The following is a 26,459-nucleotide window of genomic DNA, read 5'->3' on the forward strand; positions in this document are numbered from 1 at the left end:
CAGTGATGTTTGGTAGCTTATGAACTGTGCTGTGGCCACTGGTAGCAAAATTAGACACTTCTTCTGTGCCCCCTCTCTGAGGAGGTTAGTGATGCTAAAACCGTATTATGGAACTTACAATATTACAACCATGACAGGTCCCTGAATGTGTAAAGCTTTAGAAAAGATTACACTGATAATACTTACACTTCTTACTTGTGATGTCCTTGTGCCAGTAGTTGTTTAATGTAGCTGATAAATTATTTAAATGATTGTTTGATGACCCTTTTTGATGCTTCTGGGGAAATTTTTGTTGTGACTTCCACCATGTAGTGCTGATACCTCCTGATTCTCTCCTGGTAATCACGTTGTGTTCAGGCAGCTCTGGAACATAAAATCATCTGCAAGGTTCCAGGTGTACTGAAGAGATGGCAGCTTTGATGGAAGTTGTTAAAGGATTCCCAAATTCTCCAGGTTCAGTCTCAGACTCCAGAGGATTTTCTGCTTTTCTTGATCTCAGCGATTCCCAGCTGTGAGGTCAACACCCCTCCAGTCAATCAGTGGACCAGCAGGATAAAGAACAACAAAGCTCTGATGCACACTGTTGAATTGTTATCTTCAGGCTCCTTGCTTGTTGTGTGAGATATGACATAACATTGCAGCTGTTTTACCACTTCTCTTTTGTTTGATTAGATTGTTTCACCCCTCATGTGCTCTTAAAGATTAGTGATCCTGCTGTGTTTTATCATTTCAGCAGTCACACATTCATATAAATCTACAGCATTTTTCCTGTTGTGTCCTGTTCTGCTTTATCTGTGATAGTCTTGGGATGTACATTCATATAGATAATGCATCTGCTGAGTGTGTGTGTGAGGTGAAGGGCTCTGGCTCTGGCCAAACCCGAGCTAGACAGAGTAAATACTGGACTTGCGTCCATTAGTTTAGGACAAACAGCATCCCACATTAAAGCTACATTGATGAATAGCTTATGTCTAAAAACACTGCATGAAGCCCCTCCATGTTACAGTGCAGTTTTACTACAGTTTTCCCGCAAAGGACAAACCCAACACTGACGTGTTCTTTGAGGCCATGGTAGTGTTGGGTCAGGTGGGGGATTGATTTGGAGGATTGATTTGGATGCTGTTTGCAGTTTGAACTGCATGATTTTACATCATGCTACATGCTGCACCTTTAATTTGGAAATAAGTAACACGATCAGTTAAGGTAGAATTCATTTAGCAGATTTTAGCTTCAGAGTCTAAAAGAAAAAAAAGAACTGAAAACTTTATTGACAAATTAATTTAGTGGTGACAGTATAGACACCAACCATGTCATAGTGTAAATGTACTGTTATTTATATGCACAATACAGTTTTCCCATTTGGGGGTTAACAAAGTATCATTCAATTCCATTCAGTAGCATCCTTGTTGGACTGCAGGATGCACTCAGTGATCAGTGGAAAGATTTGTCATTCATCCAATGCCTCAGTATTGATTATCGTCTTCATAGCTCCATCTAAGTTTGTCTCCGTCCTGACTCACCAGTCCCCTGAGCTGATCAATGTGCACAAGGTTTCTTCAACGCATATAAGCGATAATGATGCCCCAGAGGATATCAGTGAATTGACAGATTAATCATTTTGACCCAGTGAATCCAAGCTGTGCTCAGGGCAGCAGTGCACATCGACTTTCTGTTTCCGCTTACAGCTTTCAGTGTTACGGTATTGCAGTCTGCTGGATTCTGCTGTCAGTCTATGAGGGATGTGTGAGTGGAAGAACGTTCCTAAAGTGTGTAAGTGAAAGTCAATGATAGAAGCACAGTGACAGTCCAATAATCTGATGCAAGTGTGGAGGACATGTTCTGACGGGTGTCCCTCATCTGGTTTGTGTCTGTTAGGGCTGCAGTATGTTCACTTCAGTGAAGGCCTTTGAGGGGCAGCAGTACTCCACCCTGAAGAGGCAGTGCTTGCAGAGTGGCCTCCTCTTTGAAGACCCCCGTTTCCCCGCCATCGACGACTCACTCTTTTACCAGGGCAACAGGATCGGGCGTGTCGTCTGGAAGAGGCCTCGGGTAAGTTGGTTTGTACACTTAAATGTAGATTTTCTGACTTTGGTCTTCAGAAATGATCACCACAAAAGGGCAGAGTTTCGCCAGACGAGGTGTATGTTTCCATTCCTAATTATACTGAATTAAGTCGTATACAAATCATTCTTTTATAGTGAATGGGATGACAACTAGAAGGAAAAGAAAGAAAGAAAAGCTCTTCTTCATTGGCAATGCTGATCCCTGGTGAAGATTTATTGTTTGCTGAAGGGGCAACAGTCCTGTGTGAATGTATGCAGAGCAGAGAAGAAAGAGGGGAAGTTGACGTTTCTTGAGCCGATGTCTACTCCGAAGTAAAAACTTCTCAACAAGCTTTAAAATCTCTAAAACCAAAGCTGGGCAGAAGTCAACCCCGAAAGTCCAATCGTCAGAATGCAGGGATATAAATATTTTTGTTTAAACCAAATCAACATGAATTCTACAGATTGTTGCATCTCTGCTAGCAGGAGGATGTTAGGACTTCAGCAGTTTATGGCAGGAAATCTCCTGAGAGATTCCAATGTGTAAGTGCATGTAAATACTGTATGGAAACACATACAGGGACTTTTGTCTTGGATGTTGTCCATAAATGGGATTTAACAGTATATAGTGCTTATGGATAGAGGTGATTTTGCTAACTTCAATCCATCCATTTTCTATACCCGCTTAATCCATCGGTTGGGTCGCAGGGGGGCTGGAGCCTATCCCAGCGGTGATCGGGCGAGAGGCAGTGTACACCCTGGACAGGTCGCCAGTCCATCACAGGGCCACACAGATACAAATGAGACAAACAACCACACAACCTCACACCTAAGGACAATTTTAGAGACACCAATTAACCAAACATGCATGTTTTTGGATGGTGGGAGGAAGTTGGAGTACCCGGAGAGAACCCACGCATACACAGGGTGAACATGCAAACTCCGCACAGAAAGGCCCCACCCGGGAGTTGAACCTGGAACCCTCTCGCTGTTAGCCCGTTTTGCTATAATAGTGAATTTTAAAGTGCAGAAGTTATAATTTCAGCATTGATTTGTACCAAATTCCCTTGGAATATTAGGAATCTCAGATGTTGACACTATCTCTGTAAAAGCCAGACTTTTTTCAGTTCCTCAGTTTTTCCCCCTTGTGTTTGTGTGGAAAGGTGTTTTGGCAGCCATCAGACAGCTTCAGGTGCATTAGCCCCCCATGCACCATGGCTTACACGGATTTTTATATAGCCTTGAAAATTCAGTTGAAATGAAATTTGTGATGTATTTGTTTTAAATGACAGTCTCTCAAATCTGAATTAGAAAGTATTTTGATTTGCTGTTTACACAATCTATCTTCCTGTGTTCAGAATAATTTAGTAATTTGTATATCTCCATAAAGAAATCTAAGACTTCGATCAGTCAGTGAGGTAGAGGTAATCCCCTGGAGAATTATGTCTTTTTAAGTCACCAGGCATAAATAATGAGCACCTTTAAATGTGTTAAAATCATCCAGCTATCAATGCCTAAGGTCCCTGCAGCATAGGAGATTAATACCCTACAGTATGAATAATCGTTTATAATTCACCACTAACATCAGCAGTGATCAGTAATTGCTCCACAGCACTCCTTTCTAGTGTCCTTGCATAAGACGGAGCTGGACAAATGTTTAGGCTGTGGATGATATCAGATGTAGGGCCTCAGGATTTGGTGAGCTGAGTCCCCTGCGACTATTATCCCCCTCACACAGCAGGCTGTGGTTCTGGATGGTGTAACCTCCTTCTGCCTGTGTGCTGCTGCAGTGACAGCCAGCGTGCATTGCCATGGAAACTGGGTCACACAGATTGCATGTTTTGGTCTACACTGATGCCAGTCATGCTGACCAAAATTGTAGGACGTTGAGGGGAGAGTAAGCAGGAGGAGAATCGTTTTCATTTTCACCAGGACACGACTTGTGTTTTTAGTGAAGACGTTTGTGTCAGAAGGTCAGAAAGCCCATCTGTTTTTAGATTTTTTTTTATCATAGCCCACACTCTGCTGCTGATGGCTTTTGATGAAAACATGACAAAAGAAAACTTAAAACTTGACAGAGCCCCCCTTTTCAGGGATGGCTTCCAGACATCCAAAAAGGGTGGGGGCTCTGAAGGGCTTAGTGCCGGGTTCCGTACGGCGGACGCCAGACTTCCGCCTACCTGGACGCCCCTCCAGAGAAGCAGTGAGGAGAGGCGAGGGCAGAAGCGAGCCCGCCGAGGCTCCCACTGGTGAAAGCAGTGGTGACCCCGCCCAGGTTCCCACTGGCGAAAGCAGGGAGAGAGATGAACCCACCTTGGTCATGACTGGAGCAGGCAGGGCCATGGCTGGAGCAGGCAGGGCCATGGCTGGAACAGGCAGGGCCATGGCTAGAGCAGGCTGGGTCATGGCTGGAACAGGCAGGGCCATGGCTGGAACAGGCAGGGCCATGGCTAGAGCAGGCTGGGTCATGGCTGGAGCAGGCTGGGTCATGGCTGGAACAGGCAGGGCCATGGCTAGAGCAGGCTGGGTCATGGCTGGAGCAGGCTGGGTCATGGCTGGAACAGGCAGGGCCATGGCTAGAGCAGGCTGGGTCATGGCTGGAGCAGGCTGGGTCATGGCTGGAACAGGCAGGGCCATGGCTAGAGCAGGCTGGGTCATGGCTGGAACAGGCTGGGCCATGGCTGGAGCAGGCTGGGCCATGGCTAGAGCAGGCTGGGTCATGGCTGGAGCAGGCTGGGTCATGGCTGGAACAGGCAGGGCCATGGCTAGAGCAGGCTGGGTCATGGCTGGAGCAGGCTGGGTCATGGCTGGAGCAGGCTGGGTCATGGCTGGAACAGGCAGGGCCATGGCTAGAGCAGGCTGGGTCATGGCTAGAGCAGGCTGGGTCATGGCTGGAGCAGGCTGGGTCATGGCTGGAACAGGCAGGGCCATGGCTAGAGCAGGCTGGGTCATGGCTGGAACAGGCTGGGCCATGGCTAGAGCAGGCTGGGTCATGGCTGGAACAGGCAGGGCCATGGCTAGAGCAGGCTGGGTCATGGCTGGAACAGGCAGGGCCATGGCTAGAGCAGGCTGGGCCATGGCTGGAACAGGCAGGGCCATGGCTAGAGCAGGCTGGGTCATGGCTGGAGCAGGCTGGGCCATGGCTAGAGCAGGCTGGGTCATGGCTGGAGCAGGCTGGGTCATGGCTGGAGCAGGCTGGGCCATGGCTGGAACAGGCAGGGCCATGGCTAGAGCAGGCTGGGTCATGGCTGGAGCAGGCTGGGTCATGGCTGGAGCAGGCTGGGCCATGGCTGGAACAGGCAGGGCCATGGCTAGAGCAGGCTGGGTCATGGCTGGAGCAGGCTGGGCCATGGCTGGAACAGGCAGGGCCATGGCTAGAGCAGGCTGGGTCATGGCTGGAGCAGGCTGGGTCATGGCTGGAGCAGGCTGGGCCATGGCTGGAACAGGCAGGGCCATGGCTGGAGCAGGCTGGGTCATGGCTGGAGCAGGCTGGGCCATGGCTGGAGCAGGCTTGGTCATGGCTGGAGCAGACTTGGTCATGGCTGGAACAGGCTGGAGCACAGCACCAGCAGCAGACCTGGGCATGGCGGTGGGCTGTGGGGACAGCGGCGGTCGTGGAGGCGGCGATCCGGCGACCGGCCAGGCAATAAATTCCCGAAGGTCCGCTGGCTCCATGTCTGGTGAAATCCTTCTGTCAGGGTACATGGTGCGTAAAAGAAAAAAAAGAAAACTTAAAACGTGACACTGCTTCTGTTTCCCCCCTCCTATAAAACATTGTATCATTGAATGAAATAAAAGAGCAGTCTCGAGATCAAAATGTAAGTGAAAGTAAGCAGCTGAGCTATATTTTTTGTGTTGGCTTCATTACCTCACACCTGTGTTGTGTTATAGTATAATAGAACTATATAATTGACTTTATAATTGATTCCTTCATTTATATGGTATATATCCAACTTGTCTGTTTCTATTCACTTATATTCAGAAAGGGTTTTAATTTGATACAACGCAGGAAGAGTTGGGAACATCATATTAAGTTCACAGTTTCTTAGCCCGTTCATTATGTCCAGCCAAATTTCTGGCACACTGTGTGGACCCTCTCCGTAATCCACCACATAATCATACTTTTTCAACGTATTTGAGGTAAATTCCAAAAGCGAAGAAATCAGACGGTGGAGCTTTGCACAACTGTCAAAGATGACAGCATTCCCATAGCAATTAATGGACTCCCAGTTGACTCATATGAGCACACAGATTTGTGGAAACATGGTACAAGTGTTTAAAGTTTAGAAAAAAGGACTGTCCCTATGTATAAGCCAGGCAATCTTAGCTGTTACAGTAAATAAAGGGCCTTTGGTAAATACTGAGGTGAATGTTGATGACTAATAGGATACAGGTGTGAGGTAATGAATTCAACACAAAGGTGTGTAGCAAACACAGAAAGCAAAACTAATTTATTTGAATAATGGAAAATTGATTCTTCTGAATAACACAAGAAGTAATGTAAAGTTGACAAAAATGTAATAGAATAGAGAATTTCCAAATGAAACAATTCCAAACCTTAACATGAAGTCGCTTCTTATTTGGAGTCTGACTCTAATTCAGTTGAGTACAGTTGAATTCTGGGAGCTTCTTAAGAACCGACGCCTCTTAAGGGTCATGCCTGCGGTCACATAACAGGTTGTTTGTATAGTCAGTGTTACCATGTTTTTGACTGTCCAGCTGACCAGTAAGAGCAGATTGGGCCTTTCAGGAGGAGGGTCTTAAAGAAGACAACTCAGGATATCAGACAAAGAGATGCTGATATGAGAAAAATAATGCATTAAAGTATGTAAATGTGGTTTAGAAGACACCCAAAATAACACCATGAACTTGTAAATGAGAATAATATGGGCTCTGAAACAAAATCACTTGAACCATAGACTCTTCCTGAAATGGTTTTCCTTTCTTCCTGATGGGTACTGAAAAGTCATTTACAATCCAGTATTTTATTCAGAGGAAAGTGCAAGATAATGAAGTTAGACATCAAACTATTTGGGGCAGAGTGGCTTTGAGAGAATGAAATGTTCAAAGCAATCAAATTTTAATGAATATCCTCACAAAATCTCATTTAAAATATAACATCACTCTCACATGTGGATTCATTCTGCACAGTGAAGGGTAAACGTTTTGGTGCGGGGACATAACCTGGATTGTGTTTCTGTGTAGCAGACTGTTGCTGAATTCCATGAAAAAATACAGTTCAATTCTATGTGTAGATCAGAGCTTTGGCTAACCTGTTTTCAGTGTATTTCACCATAATTTAGAGCAAAACATTTTTTCCCCTTTTTAATTTGATGTTGATGCTTTTCTTCTTTCACACTCACATTTTATATATCCAACTGTAGATATACATTTCAGCATCCTTTACTGCTTAAAGTATTTAAGTATTAGTTTTTTAATGGCCTGTTGGCAGCAACCTGATATGTAGCAAATAGATGTTTAGAGTAGAAATAAGAGCATCCATACAGGTGAATCATCAACTACACATTTCTGTAGTGTATAAACTGACAGTTCACTGAACAGAGGACAAAGCTTCTTCATAGCACCAGCTCTGAGGGCTTCTGCCATGGAATGTCTAAAAAAAAAAAGATCAACAGACTGAAGCCTCCTTTGTTAAAAATCAATCCAGTGTGGAAGTACCTCAAACCTGCATTATTTTGGATGGCCATGTAGTTCAGATTCTATAGAAGTTTATGGGAAAATAATTCTACAGCTCCGGTCGAATAATCTATTTCGTTAAAGAACCTTACCAACTGAGTGAAATGACACAGAAGTATCTGCGTAGCAGCAAGGATGAGAGCTGTTTGAATTCTCTAAATATTAAGGAAAGGAGCTCCAATGCTTCCTTAATTATCCTCTTTGGCATAGGATACACCAGACCATCCTTCGTGAGAGACTGGAGATAATTCCATCCCACAAATCCTTGCGGCCGCAACTTTTAGAGCAATGCTTAAACATTTTCATTCAGTCGTACTAACTGCTATTCATGTGGATGAATATGAAGATAGGAGGATGAGTATGAGCAGTCTGTGATGACACAATTTATTTATTTTTTCAGTTGCAAACTTTGATAATAAAGTAATATTCTATATTATCTCTTATATGATATATGTGACATAATTTTCATTTAACAATGTGATAAGATTGCAATAGACGTAAAATATTTATTGAACGTGTGTAGTTTCAGTGTTGCAGACCTACATCGCAGCTTAGTGTAATTGTGGGCGAGTTCTCAGCGCAGTGTGCTTGTCTTTTCCTAAGTCCATAAGAATTTTTCCTGCTATCTTTCCTTAACCCCATGAGGTTTTTAATGAGGTCAAGGAAAACACAAAAGGAGGTAATTTTTTCACCCCATCGACAGGACCATATTTCTCTCTTGATTTGTGATGTAAGTAAACATTTCCCCAATGAGTTTGTCTCACTTTCTAGTTTCACGCATTATTAAATAAACCACAATGTTCATTTTGTAAAATTGTAGCCTTATTTAAAGTTAAATAGATTACAATGCATTAGATGGGTATTAACTGGCTGCAACCCAGTGGGAGTATGTAGTTTCTGTGGTTCTCAGACAGATCCATCTCACACTCGTAACTTATGGTTTGAAATGATAAGAAATGCTGTGGAAAACTGTTTTAAGTGTGAGTCACAAAAATAAAAGGTGACTTAGTAATTCATTCATTTTATAAACCTTTTCATCACAAGATATCAACTGGATTCTTTTTTCTTGACAAGTCAGAATGCGGCTGATGCTCTGCTTATACACAAACAGTTAGCTTGAAAGAGAGAAAACAGCCTGTAAGGGTTTAAGGGTTCGCATTGTTGCTCCCGTGAGAATGTAAAGAGGTGAGAGGCTGTGCTCTCTGTGTCAGGGTGAAGGTTCAGTGTCTTATACCCCCCAGAGTCTGTTGTGTTCAGTGTTATCCTTGCTCAGATACGTCCAGGAAATATCTATGGCTTTTATGAAATCCCAGCGGCAGTGTGTGAGCCTAAAGAGGAGGCTCTGATAAAATGTGCTTCGATGTCTGACTCATGTGCCTCAGCCTGTCCTTTTGCTGCTCTTTCTGTTCTACCAATTTGGGATTATTCATATCTTAACTAGACTAGATCATCTACTATATACTGTAAAATTATGCACTTTCCACACCAATTTTACTAAGGCTGACATTCTACTTTTGAAAAACAATCAGTGAAGGGAACACTGCACTATAACAGTGTTGGATTTACATACACTGGGAGAGCTTTTAAATGTCTGTAATTATTGTAACAGTTAGGACACTCAATTGCAGCATGATGTCAAAATGAAACAATATGTTTAAAAGGTCCATCAAGACAACTTACAACAGTGACATTTAGACTTCAGAATTGTACAAAATGCCTTTCTTTCTTTTTGCCAGCCATAGCACAGCCATCATTTTATGATAAAGTTTGATAAACTACAATTATGGTAGTTTGTTGATTGACCCATTGAGAGTAAGCAGAAATTTTGCGAGATCTGGGCCAAAAGAATAGTGTCGACAACAGCAATGACATAATAATGTATTAACTTGTAAAACACATTATTTTTATACACTGTCCATTGCTCCTATCTCTTTAATGCCTTCACACTAAAAAGCCCAGTCAGCTGAGATTGGTCAGTTGATTTGACCAGCATGGTGGAAGCTGGGTAGGCATTAAACAATTGTGTTTCACTGTGAAGTAATTTAGGTTGTGTTATATTGTCGCAAATAAGATGCCCTACATACATCCTTACCACACAGAGGTGCTGTAGCAATGTATCAGTGTGTGCTATCAAAAAGCAAGCCAGTTTAGGAAAATAAGGGTGACAACTGCATCATTTAGAGTTCTTGGACTACTTCCACTGCCAGCCCAGAGACATATTAACTTCAACCTTGGATTCTGCCTCTGTACTGTTCAAACAGATAGCCAAATGCAACACAAGGCACATCAGTCTCACTTTGAACTGGCTGTATGAAAAGGGCTGTAGACAAGTGAGGAAAAGTCTGAACCACAACCAATAGTAGGCATTTTGGAAATTGTAGGAGCAGTATTTTCAGTGGAGGAGATTACCATCTTTTGGTGTGTACTTTGGTCGTTGTTACTTTGAATTAGTCTTCATACAAAAATCAGGACAACACACTGAAGTTGAAGAAAACAAAAAGGATGATATGTTATCTTTACAATCACAGTTTCTGCCCAGCTCTTAAGACTAACACTGTGACTGGATAGTGTAGTGGTAATACTGCTGCTTTTTCATGTGGGTGGCTGGGGTTTGAATCCAGTACTACCTCCAGTAGGGGTCCTTAAGCAAGACCTCCTTACACTATCTGTCTACCTGGGATATGAGTGTAAGTCACTTTGGATAAAAGCATTAGGACAGTAGATCTGATAGATAACAACTAAGGTACTCCCAGGGATAGATCTTTGAGAGTAACTATCAAGATTGCATTTTGATCAAAACATAAAATGTTGAAAGTGAGACAAAATGAGCCAAAAAAAAGGATCATTTTGATTTTAATGGCAGCAACATGTCTGAAAAAGTTTGATAGGGGGCAACAAAAGGCCGGAAAAGTAGGTGGCACTAAAGAGCCGAACAGCCGAACAAACATGTCGCAGCTAATTGGGTTCATTGGCAACAGGCCAGTAACTTAACTAGGCATAAAAAAAGCACCTTAGAAAGACAGAGTCTCTCAGATGTAAATATGGGCAATGGTTCTGCAGTCTACAATTTGTGTCTACAAATTTTTAAGCAGTTTAAGAATAATGGTTAACATAAAATTGCAAAAACTTTGAATATTCATCATCATCTGCAGTACATCATGTTATCAAAAGATTCTGAGAATCTGAAGACATCTCTCAGGACAAGGGACACAGCTGAAAATCAATACTGAGCTGCATTTTGACTAAAAGCACCTAGAACGTAATGGCCCATGTATTTTTTCCCCTTAAAGATCATTTCAGCCTTGGGTCTGTTGCATTTACAGATAAGATTAAGTTTATTAAATCAGGCTGCTGACTTTCGCTCCACCCTGACTGTGCTCGCTGGAGTCTTGACATGCCTATTGTAAAACAAGGAAGTCTGCTTTGGTTGTAGTAATGCAAAATCTGTCACAGTTATAAATTGCTGTAGGGTTTTGTGTGTTTTTCTTTGTGTCTTAGAGCATAACTGCTGTGAAAAATGAGAGGTTAACATTTTATGGCCCACTGCTTTATTTTCACAGTCAGAAAATCCCCTTATTCTAGAGATCACCTGACTGCCACAGGTCACAGTTTGTATTGTATCATCTCAGCTCTCTCACAGTCTTTAAAATAAACATCAGGAAGTGCTAGTTTGTTCCATTTTCTTAAAATATGTTAGCATAATGCATTTTCACAGGGTTTTGGATGATTTTACCCGTCCCATAATTGCTGTGAAACAATCAGAGATTAAAGTTTTATTGCTTTGATTGAACTACTTTCTGTTCACATTCTGTTGCATCATTCAATTTGGAACCTTCAAAAACAATGTCTTGAGTTTGACCGTTAACAAACCATAACAACTATTTCTGTGGTGGAACTTAGAGTTAACAGATCTCAGTAGTTATTGGAGATTTTAAATTTGAGGTGACTTAGACAAAGAGATGAAAATAAAATGCTGGAAATACTTGACCAGTCAGAAATATTGTGTGCTGCAAGCACCACCTCAGTGGTTCAGGTTTGTCTCAAAAGCATCACTTCTCTACCAGGACTGATACAGTCCATCTGACAAGTTCTAACACACTAATATATATTTTAACCTTGTATGCGATTAGTGTTAAAAGAGGGAAATGTCTCATTATTACCTATCACAATTTACAGATGTAGCGTCTTTTTCAGAAGCTATACTATAGAGGGTATAGTATAATAATGACAATAAGGGTATAATATAAAAATAATCCATTTTTCTGTAGACATGATCTCTTCGCTCTCTTTAACTGACTGTTGTTTATTTTACAACTAACTTATGAACGTGACTATAATGTTGACAGTCAAAGTCAAGAAATGCAGACATGGAAAGACTTGGATATCAATATGCAGGCTTTAAAATATTGGAAATGTCTGGAAATGTCTTATATTACCTCTGAGTAGTACTGATTAGATTCTCTGTTTTTGTGCACCTGCGGCTGGTTGTGATTTTGCATGTATGGCAGATTGCTCTGCTTCCATCTGAGCCAAGCTGGTGAATGATGCTAAGTAGGCTAGTTGAAAAGTCTTCAGTGGCAGAGTAAATGATTAGGCTGTGCTCAGCCACAATATTCACATTACTTCAGTGTCTGCAGGCCAGGCACTGATCAATACTCTATTACTCTTCCTCCTGCGCCAATCCATGGATGGCACGCCACCACAGGGAGCTCTCGCCACTGCTCAGACTCCACCAATCAATGCTGCTGTGAATAGGGAGAAGAAATGTACCTCGATATCTTAACTCAGTCACAAGTAGCTCAGTGGAATGACAACCAAACATTGATTCTAATACTTGTACCAGCTTTATGACAGAAAGCACCTCTGTGCTGGTCTGTGTAAGGTGAGAAGAGGATGCTGGTTGAGCCTGCAAGGCTCCAGGGAGCACTGCAGTGGTCTCTGCTTCTGATTTAAAGTTTGCTTTTGCAGCATCCAGCTTTGCAGAGTCAGCAAATGACTGACCTTGGTTGTGTCGTGTGTGTGTGCGTGTGTATCATCATGTAAGAATATGTTGTGATCTTCCTTTGTGTGCATGCACACCACTTGAAGACTGATAACAGCACAGATATTTAAGTAAAGCCACATGGTGGGCCTGAGGCCAGTCCAACCCACATGTTACCAGTTTCTGGGTTTCAGTTCATCTGCAGTGTTCGAATGATGGGAGGAAACCACAGCTTGCAGTGCTAAAACATTATGCAGGCTAAAGACGGGGTGAAAATGTTCACATCAGAAAATATCGTAACTAACTATAACTTAAAGGTACACTTAACAATTACTATTTATAAATGCATCAGATAAATTAACAATTCCCCTTCTTTGCTGCACAGTAATGCTTCATTAGATGCACACTGGAAGTGGAACCCTGAAATCAAGAGTTATAAACTATGAAATCTAATTGCTTGTGGCTTTTTCTTAAAAAAATATCCCTGATTGGAGTTCAGGAATACCTAAGTGCCGGTTGAATGCAGCATAGCAGTTTCTGCAGTATTTAGGAAGCGAGAGAAAGGCCACATTCAAAAACAGAACAAAGCAACAAATCAGAAGTATAAAACCTGATTTATAGATTATTTTACAACAGTTACGTTCTGAAGCACAAATACACCTGTCCTCACCTCAACACAAGCTTGTGGGGAGGTGATGCGTTTAGATATGTTGAGCAGGGATGTTATCGTGTGTGTGTGAGAGCGATTTGAACTGATTGCTATGTTTTAGATCTTGTTTTTATATTTTGTTTTTAGTCATGTGCTGTCATTGACTGCTGTCTACACAACCTCTACTCATAAGTTGCAGGATACCATCTTCTCTGTCATAAGATTATACTGAGATATACACTATATATTTTATATATATATATGTATATGTATGTATATATGTGTGTATGTATATATATATATATATATATATAGTCCAGTGAGGACTGTAAGGCGCTATCCTAATAATAAACCATGGATCACCAGTGACATCAAAGACCTCCTGAACCAGAAAAAGATGGCGTTCCAGAATGGGGATGGAGAAAGGCGGATGAATGTACAACGGGAGCTTAAAAAGACACTATGTCAAGCTAAGGTGGAGTACAAAAAAAAGGTAGAGAGACAGCTGGAGAACAATAACACCAAGGAGGTGTGGAGGGGCATGAGGTCCATCACTGGATACAGACTGAAAAACTCTCAGTCTGTGGAAGGTTATGATGAAAGAGCCAACACTTTTAACCAATATTTCAACAGGTTTGATAGTGTGGCTTTTTCCACCACTGCTGCTGCTCCCTCTACCCCTACCACTTCAGCTGCTTCCTCTCTACTGCTTCCACGACCCAGCAGTACTTCCACCTCAATGGCAACTCATATCACCAAGCCTCCTCCTCTGCCTGGCTGCACCTCCACCTCTGCAGCAACTCTCACCAACAGACTTCTTCTGTCCAGCTGTACCTCCACCTCTTCGGCAGCTTCCACCACCAGGCATCCTGAGACCAGCTGCACATCCACCTCTGCAGCAGTTTCCACCGCCAGGCCTCCTGAACCCAGCCACACCTCCACCTCTGCGGTAGCTTCCACCATCAGGCATCCTGAGACCAGCTGCACATCCACCTATGCAGCAGTTTCCACCGCCAGGCCTCCTGAACCCAACCACACCTCCACCTCTGCGGTAGCTTCCAGCACCAGGCATCCTGAGCACAGCTGCACCTCCACATCTGTGGCAGCTACTACATCCAGGCCTCCTAAGCTCAGCTGCAATTTCACATCTGTGACTGCTCCCACTGCCTGGCCTCCTCAGTTCAGCTGCACCTCCACCTCTGCAGCAACTCCCACCACTTACCCTCCTCTGTCCAGCTGCACCCCCACCCCCATCTCTAAAATTGATAGCAACATCACTCCTGTCGTCATCCCTCCGCTACAACCTCTTTGTCAAACTGTAGAGGAGGTTGGAGCTGAGCTCAGGAGACTTCAGTCAGAGAGGGCTGCAGGCCCAGATGGAGTCTGTCCAAGGATTCTGAGAGACTGTGCTGGTCAGCTAGCAGTCCCTCTTCATAGGCTCTTCAATATGAGCCTTCAGATGGAAAAAGTCCGGGTGCTGTGGAAAACTTCTTTTCTCATACCGGTGCCCAAATTAGGGCAACCGGTGGAGCTGAATGACTACAGACCGGTGGCTTTGACATCTCATATCACGAAGACCTTGGAGAGACTCCTTGTTCGTCACATGAGATTGCAGGTTGCTGAGGATCTTGACCCCCTCCAGTTTACCTATCACAAACACAAAGGAGTGGAAGACGCAATTCTGTACTGCACCGGGCATATGCTTATCTGGATGTGCCTGGTTCATATGTGAGAATCATGTTCTTTGACTTCTCCAGTGCCTTCAACACCATACAGCCTCCCATACTGAAAGACAAGCTTCTAGGTATGGGTGTGACCCCCTCCCTGACATTGTGGATTATAGACTATTGGACTGCATTTGAAAAATATTTATAATTTTTTGAGCTACTTCACTAATTTGAATTTCCCCCACTGGGGGTTGAATAAATTATTTTTCTATTTCTATTTCTACATTGCCAAAATTATTCACTAAACCATTCAAATAATTAGATTCAGGTGTTCCAATCACTTCCATGGCCACAGGTGTATAAATTCAAGCACCTAGGCATGTAGACTGCTTCTACAAACATTTGTGAAAGAATGTGTTGCTCTCAGGAGCTCAGTGAATTCCAGCGTGGTACTGTGATAGGATGCCACCTGTGCAACAAGTCCAGTCGTGAAATTTCCTCGCTACTAAATATTCAACAGTCAACTGTCAGTGGTATTATAACAAAGTGTAAGTCATTGGGAATAACAGCAACTCAGCCACGAAGTGCTAGGCAATGTAAAATGACAGGGTCAGCCGATGCTGAGGCGCATAGGTCGCCAACTTTCTGCAGTCAGTCGCTACAGACCTCCAAACTTCAGACCTCCATGGAATGGGTTTCCATTTGCCGAGCAGCTGCATCCAAGTCATACATCACCAAGTGCAAAGCAAAGCAAAGATGCAGTGGTGTAACGCACACCGCCACTGAACTCTGGAGCAGTGGAGATGCATTCTCTGAAGTGACGAATCACTCTGATGAACAACCTAATGGACAAGTCTGGGTTTGGCAGTTACCAGAAGAATGGTACTTGTCTGACTGCATTGTCCCAAGTGTAAAGTTTGGTGGAGGGGGGATTATGGTGTGGGGTTGTTTTTCAGTAGCTGGGCTTGGCCCCTTAGTCCCAGTGAAAGGAACTCTAAATGCTTCAGCATACCAAGAGATTTTGGACAATTTCATGCTCCCAACTTTGTGGAAACAGTTTGAGGATGGCCCCTTCTTGTTCCAACATAACTGCGAACCAGTGCACAAAGCAAGGTCCATAAAGACATGGATGAGCGAGTTTGGTATGTAAGAACTTGACTGGCCTGCACAGAGTCTTAACCTCAACCCGATGGAACACCTTTGGGTTGAATTAGAGCAGAGACTGCGAGCCAGGCCTTCTCGTCCAACATCTGTGTCTGACCTCATAAACACACTCCTAAACCTTGTGGAAAGCTTGCCCAGAAGAGTTGAAGCTATTATAGCTGCAAAGGATGGACTGATGTCATATTAAACCCTATGGATTAACAATGAGATATCACTTAAATTCATATGCGTGTAATAGTGTGATTCTGGAAAATACTGGATTTCATCTCAGGTTGGGAATTTTTCTCTTTTTATTTCTAATCTCAGTGAAATATGATATGAATGTAGCTATTAATTCAGCATCTTCACAAAGTGAATGGTGACTGTGCCGGCCTTTCAAATGAAAACTGTTCAGTAAAGATCGTGAAGATCCATTGTTCTGCTCCTTGGTTTTCACCCAGAAAGTTGAACCCAACTATGAAGCAACAACTTGTTGTGTTGTTTTTATTTTCACTGTTGTAACTTCAACAGCAACTGAATCACCTGCTGCTGCTGAACACTCAGTGTTGTGTACCTCAGATATTACAAGAAGGTTGTAAAGCAGCCAAATTTTACTTTCTATCGGCGCAGTCTTTTTGATTGCACCTCATATACTAATTTAGCAGAACATTTGACTTCATTGTACTTTGTATCATTCTGTATAAGTTAGGATACATTATTTGATTAATTTTGCAAGCTGTTGTGATTTTTACTGAAGTGGGTCCATTGTGTGTTGGCAGAAAGTTAAAGCACAATGACTTTCTCTGTAAGGGATAACTATCGGCCCACTTCCTGTTGTAATGATCCCGCACATTATTGCAGGAACCACAGGAAATCTGATGGCGTGTTTGTATGGGTTTTCCATGTGTGTAGATGTAACAACAATTAACTGGCTGTACATGTTGTGGAACAAAATGGACCTTGAAAGAGAATCCACAGGAAATGTGATTTCATGAATGCATGCTGCCCTCTTGGTTAGAATGTCATGAATATGATATATGACTGAAAAGTTCTGAGAATTTCCTTCTCAGCTTCTGGTCAAGTATATTAAGTAAACTGTTGTCTGGTCTTGTTTGTCACCGTTGGGGGTGTAGGAGCTGTGTGAGGACCCTCACCTGTTTGTGGATGGCATCAGTGCACATGACCTGCATCAGGGACAGCTGGGTAACTGTTGGTTCGTTGCAGCATGCTCCAGTCTGGCCTCTAGAGAGTCTCTGTGGCAAAAAGTAAGTATGCCTACGTGTGTGTCTGATTTCCTCTGCCTCTTATTTTCTTTCTGTTTTTCAATCACCATATCACAGTGTTTGCTCAATGTCGTATGGATTACTTGATTTGCTCGAGTCATAGCTTCACCAACCTGCCCTCATAAAACCTGGGCAAACAAAGACCTGTACATGATGCACATATTGCTTTAACCATAAATATTGAATATGTAGGGTGCAAAATAAATTGATAATGATGTAATTGAAAAAATAGCATTTTTACTGATGAAGCTGGCTCCTTCCAGTTGTCAGAATGGTGTTATTTATCCAAATGTTAAAGTCTCTATTTAGCTTCTCTATTTGTTTTTAGACAGAGTGATGCTACACATGACCAGTTAAAGCTGAACACACTGCAAAATAAAAATGATTATTGGGGGGGTCACTTTGTCACTTTAACCCTATCTCAAAACAAAATACAGAGTTGTGCTGAAATTTTAAGCTGGCTTAGACGTCACTGTTGAGCTGGAAGACTTGAAGAGCTGCACAAACCTACAACAGAAATCATCCCTTAATACTTAAAAAACTTGCATCATGATTTAATTGTTTTAATTCTTAATTTGAATTTCCCAGTTTAACATGGTCAGTTGGCTGAGTTGCTTCTGAAAAGATCCAAGAACTTCCAGCTTTGCCAAACACATAACAGATATTTTCAGTTTATGGTCAGACAAATAATGGCAATCTTATTTGAAGAAGATTGTAAGGATAATGTTCCCAACTCAAAAATAATATATTACACTTCTTAAAAAGGGTGATAACAAGTATTCAGTTGTAATTATTCAGTATTCAGTTTAAGTCTCCATTTTGACCCATTGTTTTAAGGGTAGAGTAGAGCTGCAATAGAGTATCTGCAATGCTGCTGTTAGCAGCTAGTGTGGATGGATAAATGGATAGAGGACGAGTAAATTAACAAAGTTGCAGTGGTTAATCAAATCAAACCTATACCCTTATCAATGTCCCTATCAAGTGTCTGTTTATGTGTAACAAGGATTTCTGCTTTGAATCTCCAGAGCTCCACCCACATATTCAGAAAGTTTAAATTTGAATAGAATGAATAAATAAATAAAGATAAAAGGATCGGCTCTGGAGATCCAGGCTTGTTCGTCCCAAGTCATTAGCCGAGCAAGTTAGGAACTATGGAGCCATAGAAGCCCAAAGCTAGCTCTCCCTAGTGCTCAGCCAGAACCAGTGAACTTTCTAAGCAAGTGGCTTAATGAACTGGGGCTTCCAAGCTGAAAAATATAATATAATCAAAAGACTTTTTAGATATCAAGCAAAGATTAAAAAAGAAATTAGTTTGGAATGTCCCAGGGACAACACCTTGGGTTTATTTACCGTGGGTCCTGCTAAAGATAAATATGGCAAATCAGCTAACTTACACTATAAAGCTTGGCTTTACTTGAAAGTTGAAACCACAAAGTATCTAGGTACTGACAAAATCTTCAACCAGTACTCAGCATTTAAATGCAGGAATCCAGTTTAGCAATTTTATGATCAGTGTTGTTGCCATTCCACCAAAACAACACCTGAAAAGTCTACATGCTAGAGTGAATAGTGTTCTGAGCTTTTAGCTTTCACTCAAAATCTCACTTTCGATGAGAACAAATGCATAAAAAAAAAAAAAAACTACCACCAGAGAGACGTTTGTGCCAGAACTGCAAGCAATAAGTCAGGGAACTTATAGCAAACAAACAAAAGAACAATACTTTATACAATTACGCAAATAGTTAGTTGGCAAATGATAAGTTTTAGGAGATTTTGTTTGTTGTTTTTGGCAGAACAACTGATTCTGTAACTTTCTCAAAGAGGGATCATTATGCATGTAAATACAGCCGAAACTGAAGCCTGAGCAGTCTTTAAACTAATTATTTCAACTGACTTTGCCTTTGTAAAATCTGTGCCTGCTGCTTAACATGAAATCAAAGATCTGTATTAACTGTTGTGTTCACTGTTCACTTTAACTGCATTCAAGTTTGTTATTTTCTTTTTATAGTTCTGGATCACACAGCAAACGTCGTTAAGTTTTAAATTTCTACCAGAGAGATGTAGCTGTCTTCTACGGGCTGTGTTTTTGCCATGTATACACAGAGTGAGCTGTAGGCGAGATTGTTGAGGTCTGATGCAGGAAATCACACAGTGAAGACTCTGGGGTGAAAATATTTGACAAAGAGGACCATGTGAAGGTGTTTTTGAAGAGAATTTGGACATTGTGAAATCCAAATTTTTTTGTGGTATTGTTATCACATTTGGGCTTCGAAAGGTATCTGTTTGCATCTGTTTGTGTTTTGCAGCTGTCAGCTCAGAGGTGTTGTCATCTGCAGCTGTTTATTTATGAGGAACAGATGCCTCGCTGCTTGGTAGCGTTGTATTCCTTAGCCCTCAGAGACGGCACCTGTGAAAAGTTGGATGATGGTATTCCAACAGAATTCATGGTTTGTTCACTCAAACCAAACAAACTCACGTAGAAATTTTTTTTTAAATTCAACTGAAGGAACAGTAGAAGTTACGGTGCAGCATGTGTTGTACAATTCCTTGTTCATGATTCTAAGGCCTCTTAACATCTTCCAGTCAATTAAGAATACATGGCTTGGCAATAGATAGACAATCTTCAGACATTCTAAAGTTATTTCAAATGGAGAATGCCCTTCTTCACACACTTTCTCCAGTGTTGCACAGGACATGTGCCTCATCTGCACAGCACAACCTTGGCTACATCAGGTGCAAAAGTTAAGACATGTCTTTAATGTTTTTTTTTAAAGAAATTATACCAAAATTTACTCTCAGACAGGTGCAAAGCATTAGAAGATCTAAGCCTTAATGGTATGAATTGGTGGGAGGAAATGTTCATTTTCAACACTGCTGCCAAGTAGAGAAAAGTTCTTTACAGATCCTTAAATGACCTTTAATGTATCTATCTTCACTTTCAAATAAGCAGTGGTTACCAGTGGCAATGCTGTCCAAAGCATTTAAAGAAGGACAAATGAATCCACATCAGAGTCTCAAAGTCACTATTCCAGTTTTTATGCATTGGATGACATCCATATTGAAAGAACTATGATCATCCAGGTTTAATTAGATTTTAAACAAGATAGCGCAGCTTCAGAGTTGTGACGGACTTATCAAAGAGCACGTGTGCATATGGTTGTGCAAACATGATATCTTTGTCTTTTAACACATCGTATCTGTCATTACACAGAGATATACTGACCACCAGTTTCAGCATTAATCCGTCATGTCTGCTACTTGCTTATCGTTTTAGTTTCTTTACATCTGATGGAATTTTTGTTTTTGATTAAGGGAGACTCTTTCGAATAACTGTGGTGATGTTAAGAAAGACCAAGAATTTGTTGAAATTGGTCATTGAAGAAAATAATTTATTTGAATTTGAATTTCACAAAGTTACATTTTTAATGTTTTATTAAATTTCAGAAAAAGTCTCATCTTTTTTGGCATAAATATAGGAATTTAACTGTAAAGTTTGGTGCCATTGGAATGAAGCTTTTTGGCTCAGAAAATGAAGAAAAATCATTTTGACCTTGCAGTGTTTAAGGATCGTAGAGTTCGATACGGGCATATTTCCAATAGAGTACATTATTCAATTAATAGATCTCTCCAGGAATCCTATGTGGATTAGGACACCTATGCTTTATATTACAAGTTTCTCCATTGATAAGCAAGAGTATATATTATAGAAGTGAAATAACCCTGAATCTCAAAATTGACCTGTTCATTAAAAAATATTTTTAGTGTCCTGCCTTTGAAATAGTTAAACTACATAATTGTGACAAGTTCTCTCCTCATACTTTACTCTTTATGTGTAGAGCAATTTTAGATGTTTCCTGAAAGATTACAGCTGCATCCTTACTTCCTTGCTTCTCTTGAAACTGTCCTGTCCTACAGAACAGAAAATGGTCATCAGTTGCATATACGATCCCTAAACTTTCCAGATAGAAAGTTTTCCCAGCATTTAATTGTATCTGATATTAATCTCTCTTTTTGTGCAAGTAATTATCCTCCAGTTGGTTGGAATTACGGCTTTACAATTTACAATGTATTGTTACTTGGCTAACTAGCTTTAAGCCCTCTAAGCCTTTTTTTCTTCTTCCACGTTCCCGTAGGTTTGGCTGTTTGACTTGTGAAGGTCTGCTTGTGAAAGTTGCCTTTGTGCGATATTAAGCATCTATTCTGTCTCTTCTTTGCCACTGTCTTTAATTCCTCTGAAGGCAAAACAAATACCAGACCATGTCTCACAGGAGACGCTTTCCCCAGTGAAACAGAGGGCTGCGACTTCAAAACATTTTTGCCTTTATACTGATTATCTGGGGGAAAAGAAGAGTTTTTAATGAACAGAAATACAGTTACTTTTGATTTAGCTCCTCATACATTCTTTTTACAACTAACATCGTTTCTTGATAACATAAATAGGCTAATTTGTGCTCTATTTGATCAACTTTTGGTCATAGTGTAGCATGCAAGAGTGAACAATAGGACACAAAAATGGCAAAAATCTCTATTCATGCGTTCAAATACTGTTGTGGAGATCGATTTAATTGAGACTCTTGAGAATGTGTTTGCTTTTTTCTGTAAAAACAAGTTCAGCCTCTTGTGGTTTGACTGTTCAGGCGGCAAGTTAGGGAGATGCTTTGTGCTGACAAGAAACGATGTCTAAATCCTCCTGACGTCCGAGTTGTTTTCCATCTCCCTCACGCTCTCTCAGGCACTTCTCATTCACAGTTACCGTGTCACCCCTGTGGCTATGTGTTGAAGTGAGGGTGAGCCTGCGGGAGGACAACGAGGAGGAGGCTGAGAGGTGAAATCCACATGCCTCCTTCCTCTTGTCTGTTAGGGTCACAGGAAACCTCTACGCACATCTGCTGGGGAATACTCACACACACTCACACACACACATAAATACACACTGTCTCTATGCAATATCTCATGTCTAAGTCAGCTCCAACAACCCCTTCAGGGTCTGCTGTTTGTCAGACAGGAGGTTGTTGTTCAGCACTCAAACCCAAATACAATCCAAACTCATACTTTTATTAAAAAAATGCAGATACATCTGTTTCATTTATGAGATTTATTAAGATGTAGCTGTTTTATTTCAGTGTTACAGGATGAAAAAACATACAGAGACATCTATTGTGAATAATGGAATTGGTAGCAAGTGTTTTCGAGTCCTTCGGATGTCAGCTGACTGCTGGCACTCAAGAGGGAATAATTCATACAAAAATGTAGAAGCAACCTAAAAGCAATGCTTCCTCATTTGAAAGCCCATAAGCACACAAGAGGAGATTATTTAGCTTCTGTCTGAGTCCTTCATCGCCAAGTCTCAAGTGTCAACTATGAAGGCGATGGAGCAGTCGACTGTCTCTGGACTGCAGCCTTCTGCAAATGCAAACAGGAAGTACATCACCTTCCTTACCTTGGCCAACTCTGCAATCCTCTCACCAAACTCAGCTGCGTCAGCCTCATAGCACTGGACAGGTGCGTTTGAGGCATCACTCAACGCTCTCCAGAAAACGCCGGCGGGTTCCAGCAACTGACGTGTCATCAGGTTGGTGAGGTCTGGCGTCCAGAGCTGCGAGGTGGCCGTGATGGTGAGGCGCCCTGGCTGTCCCAGCCGCACCGACCAGTGTGAGAATCGGAGGGATTGTTTTGAGAAGTCCAGTCGATACACAGCCTCGTTGGGCTGCAGCAAACGCTCCCCCTCCTGCCTCTTCTGGCTGCGCTGCTGCAGAGACTGAACCCGCAGGCGCATCACCTCCGTCAGCTGGGAGTCCAGCCGGAAGGGCAGCTCCATCTTTGTAGACATGCTGTCAGTGTCCACTGCAGGGGTGGATTAGATCAGCAGCTATGTCAAATCAAAGTGTTTTTACTTTTTCTCTGTCAAGTAAGTTGTCTCTTTCTGCAGACTGCCACAGTAGGTTTATGAGCATGTCCATGAGGCAGCGATAGCAGAGGGTGGGTCTTACACAGAAGTACAGATGAGCCAGGAGAAAACAAGATCTAATTACATTTGGAACCACAGCTCAGGGTTGGCCCACAGGGAGCTGGGCTTAGCGCTGTTTGTCACACATTTGTTTTAGGCTTTCCTTGCTTGGTTACAGATCCTGTACTGTAACTCATTTGGCACATGAAGTGCCATCAGAATTATAGAAGCCTGCAAATGTTTTTGAAGAGTGAGATGGTGTTGTGTGTGGCAGTGTTGGACACAAGGTGGAGAGTGAGGGAAAAGCTTATTTTTTCCTCTTGGGATGCTTTTCTATCAAACCAGGGAAGCCAAGGTGCTGTGTAGTTGTGTTCTTGGTCAGTTGTCAGGTGAATTACCTACCAGAGTTCAGTTGCTGTATAGCGACATTTGCCCCAGCTGAAAGCTGAGATAGATGAAGTGTTCCCCACTGTCAATGGAGAGACAGAGAGTAAGCAACAGCAAAGTGGAGTGCAGGAAAGATTGCCTCCCGAAGGATTACAAAATGACTCTGAGGTTTCTGTGGTGCTGTACTTGGTTTGTTTTTCTTCCCTCTCATCTTCCTTTTTAAATGAGCTGTTGCTGGTCCTCTGTGGAGGCGGGATTCTCTCCATCAGCACCGTGTCACCTCCTGCAGAGAGGTCTGACAGGAACTGCTGTTCAGTTAGCACATCTTGACATCTCCAAGGACACCCGCTGGAACACTGCCACTCACTGCATCATTTGCACTTTGTGTTGATATTCATACTGATGGGGGGATTGGTCAGTAGGTTGCTCTGAGACATTGCAAAAGAAGTCCACTGGTGTTTTTTTTTTTTTTTTTTTTACATTTATGCCTTCTTGAATTTTCACCTTGGTTAATTATTGACCTCCACAGTGCAATTCAAAACATACACCGATGGGAATAGAAGGACTCTCTTTGCTGTCTGCTCCGTCTGGTCTGTTCATTCAACAGTTCTCTGGTCTGTCACTTATTTGCTCTAAGGTGTTAGAAGTTATACATTTGTTTTTCACTGCACCTTAAACTGACAGTGTGAGAAGAACTTTTGACCCATCTGGTCATGTTGTGGGTCATTTGGGTTTAAATCCTCCCAGGTTTGAAGACAAGAGTTATATTACAATAATATCCATTTCAGTCCGTTAAAACTTAGGAGATCTCTTGGATTATAGCCGACAGAATCTAACCAACATTTTTCAGCGGTTGCGTTTTAGAGTTGGCAGCATTTAGCAAATGTTATCCTCAGCTATTCATCCATAGAGGCTGCAAACAGAAATTACCTTCATCTGAAGCTGTCACAATTTTTAAATGGTACCAAACATTTTCAAAGACGGCAAAATGGCTTTGTTGGGAGACCCAGATCCAAATTCTTCAGCTGACAGTTATTGGTTGGAAAGCTACAAATATGAGCTATTATGCAAGTCCTGGATAAGAATGCAAAAGCCTCAACAGCAAGATCAATCTACATTAGGATCAACTAGAATAATGACAAAGTTACAAGCAGACCAGGAAACAAATGAAAAAGCTCATCACATCACATGACTGAATGATGAACAGGTCAGGTATGTTATGGAGAGCAGGAGTGCCCTGAGTGAGCCTGGTTTGGATTTTTTGGCCCAGCTGGCAAGATGGAGAATGACTGGGAGCATCTCTGGCAGGACTGGAACAGCACTGTGTGGTCAGCAGGAATAAAGTGAGTATTTTCAGTACTGTGCAATATGTTCCTATAATATTTGCTTATGAGGTAGTCATTTCTGATGCCTATGTTTGTTGTAGATTACTGTTCTCTCAAAATGGAGGCTGGCTTATACTTATTCAACTGGATTGAAGCAAGTGCAGGCAGCTGAAACACACACACACACACACACACACTCTGCAGTCAAACCGTTATTGCCTCTCACCCATGTCCTATTACAGCTGGATTTATGACTGAGAGAGCCAAGGCTATAAATTTCTTCCCTAACACTTAACGCATCAGCAGACATGAAGGGACACGATCTCAGTCTGGCTGCCCACTGCACCTCTGCATTATTCACGCTCCATGAACCAACAGCTGAATGTTTTGCTTACCTTCCCCTCTGTTCTTCTTCCTCCATCTTCCTCCTTTAGGTAATTCCGGACTGGAAGGAGCAGGAGTGGGACACAGAAAAACCAGATTCCTACGCAGGGATTTTCCACTTCCGCTTCTGGCGCTTTGGTGAGTGGGTGGATGTGGTGATTGATGACCGTCTACCGACAGTGGACAACCAGCTCGTCTACTGCCATTCCAATGACAGCAACGAGTTCTGGAGTGCCCTGGTGGAGAAGGCATATGCCAAGTTAGTATCAGTGCCAGCAAGTATCCAGTCACAGATTAAAGAACAGAACTTCTTTAAAAAAAACAAAAAACACTCCTAACAAAAAATCTCTGACTTCTCTTGTTTCTATACAGATAAAAAGATAAATAGTTAATTTTGTCTGTAAAATATCAGTAAAAATCAGAAAGTTCTCATGCTGCAACATACCAGACTTTCCCCTACTCAATGCAGGGTTTATGGCTGCTACGAGGCTTTGGATGGGGGTAACACAGCTGATGCCCTGGTGGACTTTACGGGTGGTGTTTCTGAGCCTGTGGACCTGCTTGAGGGTCAGATGGCTACAGATGAGGCAGCCCGTAACCAACTGTTTGAAAGAGTTCTCAAAGTCCACAGCAGAGACGGCCTCATCAGCTGCTCCATCAGGGTAAACTAAGAGCCATATGTCTCACCGCAACTTTCTACCTTCGGGATGTTTTTAGACCAGAGCTGACAACTTGGGTCAAGATTAAGTTTAGTTTTCTTCTCGAGATTCTTTTCTTTTTTTTTTTTACTAATAGTTCTTCAGAAGTTGTGCCTCTAAAGGAGGAGCTTGACCAGCAATGCAAGTAGACTATTTGCAGTAAGACCTTTAGACATTTTGTTATGTAATAGAAACAGTTCACATTAATGAGCTGGTCTGTTGTGCAGGTCTAGCTGTTAACATTCTTTAATTGCTC

General features: G+C 42.1%; 2 protein-coding genes across 3 annotated transcripts in view; one reads left to right on the forward strand and one right to left on the reverse strand.

The window, feature by feature from the left end:
- Positions 1-26,459, forward strand: part of capn5b (calpain 5b) — a 57,280-nt gene that overhangs the window by 8,556 nt on the left and 22,265 nt on the right. For both annotated transcript variants that reach the window (XM_072374915.1, XM_072374916.1), the window contains exons 2-5: positions 1,876-2,049; positions 17,313-17,444; positions 25,556-25,764; positions 25,975-26,167. In XM_072374915.1, coding sequence (XP_072231016.1) covers positions 1,885-2,049; positions 17,313-17,444; positions 25,556-25,764; positions 25,975-26,167 — 699 coding nt within the window. In that variant the 5' untranslated portion in view covers positions 1,876-1,884. The remainder of the gene's footprint in view (positions 1-1,875; positions 2,050-17,312; positions 17,445-25,555; positions 25,765-25,974; positions 26,168-26,459) is intronic.
- On the reverse strand, positions 22,810-23,341 carry ompb (olfactory marker protein b). Its single transcript, XM_072374917.1, has one exon. It carries the CDS (start codon positions 23,290-23,292, stop codon positions 22,810-22,812), a length of 483 nt encoding a protein of 160 aa, XP_072231018.1. The 5' UTR covers positions 23,293-23,341.

The sequence above is a fragment of the Leuresthes tenuis genome, unplaced genomic scaffold, assembly GCF_036924035.1.
Source record: "Leuresthes tenuis unplaced genomic scaffold, fLeuTen1.0.hap1 SCAF_21, whole genome shotgun sequence".
NCBI lineage: Eukaryota > Metazoa > Chordata > Actinopteri > Atheriniformes > Atherinopsidae > Leuresthes > Leuresthes tenuis.

Excerpts from the sequence above, each read along its gene's own strand:
- ompb (XM_072374917.1), bottom strand. The coding sequence starts at position 23,292 with ATGTCTACAAAGATGGAGCTGCCCTTCCGGCTGGACTCCCAGCTGACG.